The sequence below is a fragment of the Myodes glareolus genome, chromosome 16 (genome assembly GCF_982192425.1).
Source record: "Myodes glareolus chromosome 16, mMyoGla1.1, whole genome shotgun sequence".
Taxonomy (NCBI): domain Eukaryota; kingdom Metazoa; phylum Chordata; class Mammalia; order Rodentia; family Cricetidae; genus Myodes; species Myodes glareolus.
In genome coordinates, this window is record NC_142041.1 from 30,111,514 (window position 1) to 30,124,836 (window position 13,323).

The following is a 13,323-nucleotide window of genomic DNA, read 5'->3' on the forward strand; positions in this document are numbered from 1 at the left end:
CCCATTATTGCTGTCACCCATTATTTTTACCCAGTGACAACTAGAAGGAGGGACTTGTCCAAAGTCACCCCACCTAAGCCTGCCTTGGAGCTCCCTGTTTGCTGTCCCCTCCATGAGTCTACCCTGCATTACACACAGTCTTCTCCCTGAACGACAGGTCCCCAAGGTCCAGACCATATCTGTTTTCTCCATAGCACCCGTGGTTAGGAGGTCTTCAGGTCAAGTTGGCTGACTAGCTATCCCCTGCCTGGCAGCTGTCACCCTCTGCCCTCTGCCCTCCTTCATACGGGACATCCTCAAGGAGCATCTGAGTCTTAGGGTCAAGGAGAGTGAAACTAACATATAAGACAAAAAAGAGATTTACCGACGTGCAGCGAACAACAGTCATTGAAAGAGCATCTTCAGTTTCCCTGAAAAACAGAAGAGGATAAAAGAAAAACAGTCATTCGTGTGTGTGTGTGTGTGTGTGTGTGTGTGTGGCGTGCATGGGTATATGGTATGCACGTGGTGTGGTGTGTGTGTGTGTATATATGGTGTGCTGTGTGTATGGTGTGTGTGTATGTATGTGTGTGGTATGCATGGGGTGTGTGTATATGTGGTATGTGTGTGGTGTGTATGTGTATGTGGTGTGCATGTGGTGTGTATGTGTATGGTGTGTGTGTGTGGTATGCATGGGGTGTGTGTATATGTGGTATGTGTGTGGTGTGTATGTGTGTGGTGTATGGTATGTGTGTGTGGTACACTGTGATAAAGCCGCATCTCTAGAAAGGCTTCTTGGACTCAGCAAAGCTAAGGAGGACCTGGGAGTGTTCCTTCTGCCTGGATGCCCACCTCTGCCTCTGCCATGTGGACACTCCACAGCCACCTTAAGGCTCCTTCTTTAGCCTCATATAGTAGGGAGCTCATACAGTTGATACTGGCTAATTTTATGTCCAAAGATAAATTTATTTTTAAAAGTACAACGACAACACAGGTAATTTAATCGTTTCAAAAACATAGGCTAAACATTCCTCTGTTGATAACATCTATCAGCTAAAAGCCAGCTCTTTTGTGGCGTTTGGGCACACACAGTCACTGCAATGAGTCCAAAGCATATAATCAAGACACTGAATAGACATTTTTTTTTCTCAAGTTATCTTGGAGATTTCAAAAGCGATCAAACAGGTACCTGTCACACCTCCACTTTCCTTAACAAAGAACCAGGAGCTAGGGCAGGATCTCCACCCCACTTTGCCATGCCTACTCACAAAAAGAAGCAGTTTGTAAACTTTCATTTGACTTCCTGCACTACAAACATTTAGGCCAGTGGAGAGGTGAGTACATCATCCCCTTGATGGTCAAGGTCAACCTGAGGATCTCCAAAGTTTGGGGGTTGCCTCCGCTCCAGTTCATGTGAGCACAGTCCTTTTCACAGGTAAATCACACAAATCCAAGGTCCTGGAGGTCCTGGTGCTCTACTAAGGATATTTTTGGGTTTAAAAGGTTTTTTTTTTTTTTTTTTGGAGAAATTAGTAAGACTCTGTTGCTGTTACTGTCAGATTAGGTTTTTCTTTTTCTTCTTCTTTTTGTTTTTCTGAGACAGGGTTTCCCAGTAGCTATGGAACCAATCCTGGAACTCACTCTGTAGATCAGGCTGGCCTTGAACTTACAGAGATCCACGACCTCTGTCTCCCCTCTTTCCCAAGTGCTGGGATTAAAGGCAAGCGCCACCACCTTCCAGCAGTTTTGTTTGTTTACCCTTTTCAATGAAAATGAGTAAAATATGTATCGCTTTTAGACACAGGATGCCAAGCTATAACAGCAATCTCTGCTGGGATTCCCACATGCACAGGGAGCAGGGTGACAACACATGCCGGTCAGAAGGTCACCGTGGTGGCTCTTCTCAGGTGATTGACGCTGGATCTTGCTGACTTGACACCCAGGACCTTTCATAATCTGAGTTTTACCTCCCAAAACATTTCTTGAGGCAAAGGGCAGAGTTCAGCACTCCCCTGCTCCCCATCTATTGCCTCAGTTTATTATTTTGCCAGAACATCACCCAAGTTCTACCCAGCAAGAAAAGTCCTGCCGCAGAGGCTGGCACAGTGCTTGCCTTGCAGGCACAAAGCCCTGGATTCACTCCTCAGCACCCCATAAACTCGACGTGGTAACACACACCTGTCTCTGTGCACTGGAGAGGTGGGGGCGGGAAGATGCAAAGTGCAAGGCCATGTGAGTTTGCCGCCAGCCTGAACCACGTGAGACTTGCTCTCAAATAAAGAGATAAATAAAGTTAAAAAGGTATAGCTGAGGTATTTCTGGACTCTTCTCTGCTTCATCAAACTGCGGCTTCTTCCTAAGCTGGAGTCTCTTGTGTCTGTAGCCTTGCTTCTCACGCCTGCTCACCCTCATCACAGAAAGGTGTACACACAGGGACCAGCACAGGATTCTAAGTGGCTGCGTGCAGATTGCCTCTGCCTTCGAGGGTTCCTTGCCCAGACTAGACGCTCAGTGCGCAGATAGGGGCCAACTGTTACCTAAACACCCAGTTCTAGACTGTGACTTAAAGTTATAAATACATTCGTGGATTCCTTGGAGTTTAAGAATGACAGAAGAGTTAGCAGCACTGAAAAATCTGTTGGAAGCGGTCCTCTGGGAAAACAGCCCAGGGACTTAGAAAGCAAACTTTGAAGTTCTATATTTATTTAAAATTACCGAATCCTTCCCCACCTGCTTCACAGACTCAGTTAAGGCCCTGGCATTCCTGAAGCAATACTGGGCTTGGTTTCATAGATTCTTCGTGAATCTTAACTTGAACTCTGTCTGTCTGTCTGTCTGTCTGTCTGTCTCCACGGTAACTGTGCTTCTTGAGGGCGGACGTGAGGTTCTGCATCTTCAGTCCCTCCTCCTCTGACTGTCTGGGTTTCTGCTCACTGGGATGTGCTCAAGAAAGAGTATCCCGCAAAGCCAGGCCAGCCAGTTCACAAGGCACACAGTACCCTCCCCTAACTCTGCTTTTCGTTTCCATTGATAATAGTAAAGTCACAGAACAGCGCTGAGTAGAAAAGGAGAAGCCAAAGCTTGCACGTCCTGACGCTGTCTCTCAGTCTCCCCCACCTCGTTCCTCTCATCTGTCCACCTTTAATCCTGGGGCCGACTCCCAGTGCTACGCCGTCTCTCCTCTTACTGAGGGTCCTCTGCACACCTGTCTTGCTCGTGGGAAGCAGCTGTGCAAAGCGCAATGACGCAAAAGAGAGAGATGTGGGTGTCACACCAATGAAGTCGCATATACGCCGGTCAGGCTGTCACAGGGAGAACACTCAAGGGGACAGCGGCAGGGTTAAAGACGAGCAAACACACTGGCGTCTACTTAGTTCAAGCTTTGGCACACGCTACCGTCAATCCTTAGAGGACAGGACCAATGGAGTATCCACCAGTACACTCCCAACAGTGCTTAGCATGGAGTCTTGGGCACAGTGATGGTTTGATAAGTAGGCACTCTGTGCCGATCCGTAGGCAGGTGGAAGCCAGCAGACCATACTACAGCCATGGCCCAAACACTAGTCCTGTTCTTTGAAGGGGACAGGGCCTGCCTAAATGCAGGGCACAGCACTCCTAAGGATTAGCTTTGCTCTTCCATCACCTGTGTGGCCCTGGTTGCTGGAAGATGGGAATACCTGAGAATATCAATCGCTTGTTCACAGGAAAGGTCTTCGGCTGGCTCATTGTTCAGCTGAAGAATCTGATCGCCGGGGAAAAGCTTGCCATGAGCGGAGCCGCCTGTGGGAGAGAAAATCGGTAACTGCTCAGGCTAGAAAGACTGAGGCCCCACAAGTCACAGTGTACCACAGCCTAGGTCCCCTGGGCCCTGGCTCGTATGCAGTGTCATTTTCCTCATTATAAGCCGCTGTTCTCCATCAGTTTCAAGAGATGGGGAGATTGTCCACAGGAAAAAAAGGAACAGAACCAGCCAAACCATCACAGCTGGCCAAGGGATTGTTCTCCTCCCCTCCGAGGAACTGAGTGTGTGCACATTCCTACGTGAGTAAATGGAAATTAATATATTCTAACCAGCCTCAAATCTAACACCAACACATAGCTCAACCACACAAACAGGCACTGGGTGCTCCAGCCTGCGCATCTCCTTCCGGCACAGCCTACATTTCACAGAGACTCAAGAGCAAACAAATCAATAGTCTCTCTCGCGCGCGCTCTCTCTCTCTCAGTCTCTCTCTCTCTCTCTCTCTCTCTCTCTCTCTCTCTGTGTGTCTCTGTCTCTCTCTGTCTGTCTCTCTCTCTCTCCCTCTCTTCCTCCTCCCTCCCTCCTTTCAGAAGCTTCACAGTCTGGACCTGCAGGATTCAAATAGGAGGGCCAGATTAGCCAAATACCTTCCCCTCCCGACATGGGTCTGGAAGCCACAGGAGTGCAGAGCCCTGGGCCAAGGCCAGTGGAAGGCCAGGGCTCAGAGCAGCGACTGACCCCAGGGCCACTTCATTCTGGCACAAAAATCAGGTGAAAAGTCCAAGACAGAATGAGGTCAGAATTTTTCAGTTTCCCAGGTAGCGTTTTCTGCCTTTCTTACAGGCCGGGGATGGAGGGTAGGGGGAGAAACTACTTTCCCTAAGAGGCCTAGATCCTTTTCTGTTTCCCCAGCAGCCCCTACCTGCTGTGACAGCCACCACCGTGAGAGGCAGCGTCTCCGAAATGTGAAATCCATAGTTCTGGAGGAGGGCATCTTTGTCTAGCGTTACGGTGTGCTTCACTGTTGTGAGAGCCTGCGCTGGGCTCCCGGGTGGCCCATCAGCTGCAGCAACTTTAGCCCTAGAAGAGAAGGAGTAGGCTGAAAAAACAAAACAGAACAAAACAGAACTCCAGAAGGGGGGTACCGACAGCTCCAGGGGAGGCAGAGAAAGCTGAGGCTAAGCAGACACCAGGCCTTTTCTTTCAGGCTCGACCCAGGGCTTTGCCGATGGTAGGCAAGAGCTCGGCCACCAAGCTAAATCTTCAGCACTTGGTTTTGGGATATGAGGTATGATTATACAGTTTAGGTTGGCCTCCACCTTGACACCTTTCTCCTTCTGCCTTCCAAGTGTTGAGAGAGATGAGACACAATGCTGGCGACAGTACCAAACAGGACTCAGCACCACGCTCTGGGAGTGAGGTCATGAGATGCTGTGGGCATCAGGAGGTGGAAGAGTAGCTCTCACTTTGCAGGGATGGGGGCAGGAACGCTGCCTGGAAGAGGGAGGGTTTGGGTTGCACCTAGAGAATCACAGCCCAGGTTCTGGACTACAGAGAGACCAACGACGGGCATTCCGTAGGCAGTACTGCTGGAGCAGAGAAGGGAACACACAGGAAGTACAGCAGCGAGAGCCACTCCGTTTAAGGTTTCATTTTGATTTTTTAAAGTGTGTCTGTGTGTGCCCACGTGCGTTGTGCAGGTGCACATGTGTGGGGACTCGTGGAGTCCCTGGGGCTGGAGTTACAGGAGGTTGTGAGCTACACAACATGGGTACTGGGAACTGAATTCTGGTTCTCTGCCAGAGTAGCCAGTGCTTTAACCTCTGAGCTGTCTACTCTGCTTAGATGTTTGATGATAGCTTCTTTTGTAGCTGGATGTTCCTTAGGTGGCTCACCTATTTAGCTTTAGAATGCACTGTTGTTCTGCTGAGCTTTGTAACTGTGAGGATTTCTGCATGAGACGCCAGCCAGGACTGCGTCCGTACTGATCTCTAAAACCATACCTAGTCTCACTACATCTAAAGCAGGCAAGTTGAAAGCAGGTTATTTTCTATCCCTTAAAACCACAAAGCAAATCCCCAAACTATTTTTCATCTATCTGCAGCAAATGATTTCTTTCGCCCTAACATTCAGCGGTTGATTCTGAGGAAGAGCAAAGAGCAATGAGCAGAGGTGTTTATCATTGCTACAAACAAGAGGACTGTGGAGAAGTAACAGCTCCCTCAGGCCTCTGCAGTGAGTGTCTATAATTGATTCTCGTCTATTTACTAAACCCTGTCAGGAACTCCGCCTGATGCAACAGGACCTTACCTATTGGACTCTGTCATTTATGATGACCTCAAAGTCCTGCCAAGAATCAGGAAGTATTAAACACTGCCTTCCAGAGCCAGTTTTCCAGACCCCATGCAATATTTGTCCAAGAGCCCACTGATGGGGGAGCCTAGCAAGACTGGACAGAGAACCCAAGTCCCACTGTTTAGAAGCAGGGCCCTTCCTCCAGGAAGTGAACGTGTTACCATGAGGAAGGACCAGCAGAGAGACCTAACACAAGAAAGACCATAAAATAGGAAATCACGAAAATGTATGTGACATAAACCCATAACCAGTCCAGACTTTAAGACCCCAAACTTTAAGCCAAGTATAGTGAGTATACCTACAATTCCAGCTTTCAGGAGGCTGGGGCGGGGGTGCTCAAGATAACATACAGTCTGAGTTATATATGACCACCCTACTTCAAAACAAAAACAAAAAACACTAGGGGTAGCAGCCCATACCTGCGATGGCAGCATCTGAGGAGGCAGGAGGATCAGGAGTTCAAGGCCACAGTGGGGTACATGGGCCACATGAGACCTGTCTCAGAAAAAAAAAAAAAAAACGGAACAAAAAATATAAAAATTCTAATTCATGTGTCCGTGCATGCATATCTGTGTGTATGTACACACATCTTCAAGTACCCCTGGGAACAAAAGAAGGAGCTGGATCCCCTGGAGTTAGATTTGCAGGTAGCTGTGAACCACCCAAAGGTGGGGGCTGAGACCCAAACTCCAGACTACTGCAAGAGCAGCAAGTGCTCTTAACCACTGAGCAGTTTCTCCAGGCTTTAAAGCTATAAATAGGTTGCAGAACACAACTGTTGTTCTCTGCTGGGAGGCTGAGACAGGAAGAAAGTGGAGCCTAGGAGTTCAAGGCCAGCCTGAGTAACACAGGAAAACACACACACACACACACACACACACACACACACGTTGCCACACAACTATCCAGACTATAAAAGGTCTTTCTACGAATAAGTAACATACTTTACACTGAAAGTAAAAATTCAATATCTGAGGGCTGCGATGTCCATGGGGAAAGTATGAGGACCCAAGTTCAGGTCCAAGGAACACATATAAATCCAGGCAGCACAAATCCCTATAAACCCTTCAGCCCAAGAGCTGGAGGAGGCGAGAAAAACAGATCCCTGGGCCTTGCTAGCTGGTCAGTCTAGCCAAAGGAGCAGTGAGACACTGCAACAAAAAAAAATAAGAATAATAATGAAAATGATACCAGATGCCAACCTCTGGTTCCAAATGCACCCATCCAAACACACATGTGCACGAACACACACACATGCACATAAACACACACGCAGAGAAGGCTCTCAACATTTGGAACTAGAGAGATGGCTCAGCAGTTAAGAGCACTGGCTACTTTTGCAGAGGACCCGAGTTCAGTTCCTAACATCACATGGCAACATCTGTCTGTGACTCCACTTCCAGGGAATGTGATGTCCGCTGGCCTATGCTGACCCTAGTCATACACAAGGTGAACATATATACATCCATGCAGGCAAAACATTTATACACATAAAATAACAATCATCTGGGCTTTTTTAAAAAAAGCAAAGGAGAGCTGGGCGGTGGCAGTGGTGCACACCTTTAATCCCAGCACTCGGGAGGCAGAGGCAGGTGAACCTCTGTGAGTTCAAGCAAGGTCAGCCTGGTCTACAAAGTGAGTTCCAGGACAGGCTCCAAAGCTATAGAGAAACCCTGTCTCAAAAAACAAACAAACAAACAAAAAAAGGGATAATTATGCCTATTTAATTTTACAAAAGAAAGTTTAACATTTAATCAACCTTTCTTCATTTTCATTTAGTGTGTGGTGGTGTGTGTGTGTGTGTGTGTGTGTGTGTGTGTGTGTATGTGTGTGTTCATTCACTTCATACACATGGAGGTCAGAAGCCAGCTTTGTGGGGTCGATCCTCTTCTTCCATCTTTTCCTAATTCTGAGGATTGAACCTACGCTGGAAGGCTTGCATGGCAAACACTGTTAGGCACCGAGCCATCTCTCTGGCCCACCAGCTTTTTCCAAGGTTACAAAGGAAATCATTGGAGTTGGAGGATAAAACAAAAAAGCCACAGAGAGATTCCAACAACTCATTAAAAACAGATTAGTTGAAGGGGTATTTGGTGCCAGGCATTTTTAATGAACTAATGCTAGGCAATTAGAAAACAGCACCCGAGGATCCAACTAACAAAATTAGTGGTGTGTATTCATTAGCTCAGGGTCAGGGAGATTTATTTAAGGGGAATGACGGAACTGTCATTGAAGTCAGAAAGGAAGGCAAATCTGGTACAGGTTAAACTAGGCTCCTGGAATGGAGGCTGGGGATTAAATGTAGGAAAACAAAAGCACTCAGTTAAAACATAGATTTAAGGTCATATGGATTAGAAATTCTCTCAGATTAAAAAGTAAATTTAGAAAAGTATATCCAGGCATGGTGGCACATGCCTGGAATTCCAACACTTGGGAGGGAGAGGAAGACAGATCAAGAGTTCAAGGTCATCCTTAGCTACACAGTGAATTTGAGGTTGGCTTGGGCTACCTGAGACTCTACCTCGAACATCAAAAAGAAGAAAACAAAATGTATTAGCTAATAGGAGCAAGAACAGTGGTAGTAGTGACAGCAGAAGCATAGCCATCAGTGAAGGAGTGCTGGAATATAGTTTTATACGTAACATTCATTTAGCCCTCATAATAAAACACATGAGGTATTTTTGCTTTTATAAAGAGACTGAACAATCTCTAAGCTATGACTGGAACTCCTTCCTACGGATGAGCCAGTGGCTGTTTTGCGCGCACGCGCGCGCGCACTTACACACACACACACACACACACGCCATATCTCCCAACCACTCACAGAACATAAGTTTTGCCCTGTGTTTTACACACACACACACACACACACACACACACGCGCCATATCTCCCAACCACTCACAGAACATAAGTTTTGCCCTGTGTTTTACATACACATACACACACACACACACACACACACACACACACACACACGCCATATCTCCCAACCACTCACAGAACATAAGTTTTGCCCTGTGTTTTACATACACATACACACACACACACACACACACATGTCATATCTCCCAACCACTCACAGAACATAGTAAGCCTTGCCCTGTGTTCCCCATCCCCAGTCTTCAAGTGCTGGCCCAGATCCACGGGCCTACGCCTCCTCCTAGCCCTTCATTCTGGCCTGATCATCCCACCTATGCTAGCTGTACCTTTAGGTCTCAGCTCTTCACTGCACGGAGTCATCAGAACAAGCCAAGTCCAACTGACATGTCTTCTCCTCCTCAAGAGTCCTGCCCGCATGACCACAGAGCACCTGGACCTTTGAAAGCTGTTTAACCCAGATATCATTACGTGAAGTAGACATGATTCCATGGAGGCAGAGGCCAGCTTGTGTACTTCTCACAGCACCAGGTGAAGATGTCGGTGCACAGAAAGCGCCGAGGCTTTAGTGTGTAAGTGACAGGGCCACTGGGTGAGTAAGTGAACAAAATACTACAGATATGCAGCCTGATACTGCTCATTAGTCAGTTGTGACACTCCTTAGGATGAGGATTCGACAAAGTCGGATTAGCAGGAAGTGTAAATGAGTATGAAATCACTAGTAACTAGCGACATGAAAATGTTGGCTAACTCGCTGCTGCTCATTTTCCTTTACGCTTGCCTGACTTGGGTGTCAGCTCTACGACCACTGTTCTAGCCAGGACTCATCTGTGCCATGTCCCAGAGCTCAGTCAACGGTATCCTTGGGGTGACAGTACTTTCTCAGACCTCATTCCCAGAGGTCCTGTCTCACAGTCCCTTGCTCTCACCCCCAATACCAAAAGATCTCTAAAGAGTGCATGTCTTCCCATCTCCACGGCAACTATTCTATTTCAGTCCTGCGGTGGACTTCTGCCAACAGGCTCTTAACCAGTCGCCCCACTTTTCAGCCTTTTCTGTCTTGCTCCTATGTCTCCCCTGGCTGACCTAATTCAGACTTGTAAATATGGCTCAAGATAGCCCCTGCCCATCACCCCAGCCTCCAAGACCAAGCCATCCATTCTCTGTTATTCTGTTTCCATCTGAACTGGTCTCTTTTGAGTTCTACACACACACACACACACACACACACACACACACACACACTGCTCTCTTTCTCAATATATCCCACTATATCCCACCACGTGCTCCATCTCTCCTACTCCTATCCAGTCTTATGATTTGGGTAGTAATATCTCCAGCTGCTGAATGTGCCCAAAGAACCAGAAGTCTTCCTCTCCCTCCCCCTTAATTTTAATAGTGTGTGTGTGTACACAGGTCACAGGATAATCGGGTTCTCTCTTGTTTCTGTCACCAGCTACATGCTTCAGGACAGCTGGCCCCTAAGCTTCCAATCAATTCTCCTGCCTCCCATTTCACCACAGAAGTTCTGGGCTGACCGGTTTGTGCCACTGCATTTGGCTTCTTCACAGGGTTCCCAGGGACCGAGCTCAGGTGGTTCGGCTTGTGCGGCAGGCACTTTTACCCATGGTGCCATCTCCCGGGCATCTCTCTTTGTTTTTCTGGGCATGTCTTATGGCATTTGAACCCAGATTGGCTTCAGACTCCCTATGTAACTAAAGATGGGCTTGAACTCATGGTCGAACTGCCTCTCCCTCCTAAGTGCTGGGATTACAGGCCTGAATCACACCCAGACACTATCCTTATTTCAAGCAGCCCTCATATGTATAATGGTCAAGGCAAGCTGTAGTCCTCTCTAGGCTGTAGTGTGCATTGCAAGAGCTGAACCTTTCTTAATCCACGGGAGGAACTCAGAGCCAGTGGGAGTGTCAGTAACAGGAGAAGAAAAGAAAGAACATACACTCTTGCCCGCAGGGTTTCAACAAAATCCAGGGATGCCTTCCAAGTGAGTGGGCTTCAGTTATCTGGCCCTTTCCCCGCAGAGGGCGCACTCCCTAACAATGGCAGACAAACAAGGGCCCGCTGTGTTCATTAATCCCTGGATGGCGTCAGCGACTTTGGCTCAAAGTCTGGAGTTGACATTTTCCCCAAAGGCCACGTCTAGCCTTTGCTTGGAAAGGGATTATCTAAGTACACGACCAAACTGGCCTCTCTCGCAGGGAGCATTTAATATTTGACAGTGGCGGAAAGAAATGGCTTCTATAACAAAACGTCCTCTTCTGAGGCATCTTTTAAATAGAAAACTAAGTGGGGATCCCAAAATCTCTCTCTACCACTGTGGTACACGCCAGCCATAAATCTGAGGTCATTTCTGTGAGCTTACACCCAAAGAGCAGGAGATGCGTTACACTAATGAAATTCCCATCTGATAACTGGATGTACCTCTAAGGTAGAAGCAGAGAAAACACATTCAATTTATCATGAACAGTTTGTAGAGGTGAATGCTAAATTTATATGTCATAAGTTCATGCGGAGCTGATCAATAACACTGAAAAGAGAAAATGTCAGGTGGAAATAGATCACACTTCAGATATTCCCTGGCCTTCTCTGTTCTCTGAAACCGGATTTTACCTCTATGCGGAATGACTCTGACATTCCTGAAGCGTTCAGAGAAGCAGCATAAATCTATGTTTAAACACCTTAGTATGAGTAGCTGGAGTGGTTTTAAAAGCTGAATCGGTCTAAACCAGATTTTGTAATTTGAAATGTATTCAGAAAAAGCTGAAAGAGAGGCAAGTCTGTATCAGGAAGGGAGTTAGCATGCTGTCATAGTCGGAGGGATATTCCCGTGCTATGACAGCATCCAGGGGATCAGTCAGTGTAGATATTGTGCATATAGTACCCCCACAGTTGAGGGGAGAACTTCCATCATTACTATTTATTATTTTTGTGGTATGAGGGATGGAACCCAGGGCCTTACACACACTGGGAAAGTGATTTATTACTATATTACTCTATTATATCTCCCCAGGCCTGTTATTACTTTAAACACATGATTCAGAGTAGACATGGTGGTACAAGCTTGCAGTCCCAACACTTGGGACTCTGGGGCAGAAGACCCCAAGTTTCCAGCCAACCTGAACAATACAATGAGTTCACAGTCAGCCTGAGAATGCGTCACAAAAAATTCAAGCAGAGAGTTTGGCAAACAGTGTAGATAAAAATGCAGTTTGTAGATTTAAGTCAGGAGCCTTCCAGACTGTTTCGAATGTTTCAACTTTTGCTCACAGGTCATGAAGCAACAGAAAATCCTGGAAGGGTCCCTGAAAGACAACTCATCATTTGGAATACTAGAAAGGACAAACAAAACCCACCTCTGTTTTTATGGTAAGTAGACTACTTATCAAGGGGGTAAACAAGTAAATCTGGGAAGTGGATAGAACCAGTAGGAAGGGCTTGTGACTACTGAGATGTCATGTGTGTTTATGTATGTGTACATATATGCAATGCATTCAGTTCTAGAGTCAAGCTAGGCTGAAAGAAACTTTTTTTTTGAGCTTAAAAGTAAAACTAATTTTGCTGTGTAAAGCTCTCATCTCCAAAGATTAGAAAATTCAATTTCATGCTTGTTTTAATAACCAAGTGAAATTATTCTGTACAGTAGAAATGGCATTTGAGCATGGAAGCTCTGAAAACGAAGCTTGGGAAAAGCCTGGTTTAGCAGGAAATGAGATGTAAGATATAATTAATGTAAGTAATTTTAACACAGCTATATAACACAGTAAGAGCAGCGTCCCAGAAACGGATCCCATCTCCCATGTCAGGATGCAGCAACAGGCCGGCAGGGAAGTCGGGACAGACACAGCAACGGGGCCTCAACTGCTTATTATCCTGGGGGGGGCGGGGTCAAGCGATATGTTTAGTTCCTAGATTATATTAAAATAAATTCCACATTGAAGAACTAAATATAGAATAATAGACTATCTTAAACTATACTGAATTAAAAAATTAAACTTTCATTAGGTCAAGATTTTGAAGAGAATTTCTTGTACGTGTGTATGAGTGTGGAGGCCAGGGTTGACGTGGTGTCTTCCTGGATCATATTCCACCTTATTTTTCTTCCTTATGAACTAATACACTTTTGCACATATATGACACACACTTATACAAATTTATGGGGTACCAATACCTCTATATACATCACGTGATGTACAAATCAAGGTAATGTGTCTTTCCTTTCCACGAGAATATTCAAAATCCCTTTGTTTCCTTTTTTGAGACAGTCTTTTTAAAATCCACTTCTTTGAAACGGTATCTCTCACTGATTGGGTGAACTGGCTGCCAATGAGCTCTAGGGACCCACCATTG

At 46.4% G+C, this 13,323-nt stretch overlaps 1 protein-coding gene across 4 annotated transcripts in view; it reads right to left on the bottom strand.

The window, feature by feature from the left end:
* Positions 1 to 13,323, bottom strand: part of Frmpd1 (FERM and PDZ domain containing 1) — a 167,058-nt gene that overhangs the window by 34,175 nt on the left and 119,560 nt on the right. For 3 of the 4 annotated variants that reach the window (XM_085677202.2, XM_085677203.2, XM_085677204.2), the window contains exons 3-5: positions 4,644 to 4,801; positions 3,657 to 3,759; positions 365 to 410 (exon numbers count right to left, since the gene is read on the bottom strand). In XM_085677202.2, the coding sequence (XP_085533328.2) occupies positions 365 to 410; positions 3,657 to 3,759; positions 4,644 to 4,801 (307 nt within the window). Of the gene's footprint in view, positions 1 to 364; positions 411 to 3,656; positions 3,760 to 4,368; positions 4,406 to 4,643; positions 4,802 to 13,323 lie in introns of those variants that run through there. The other variant, XM_048420328.3, reaches the window with a different exon arrangement.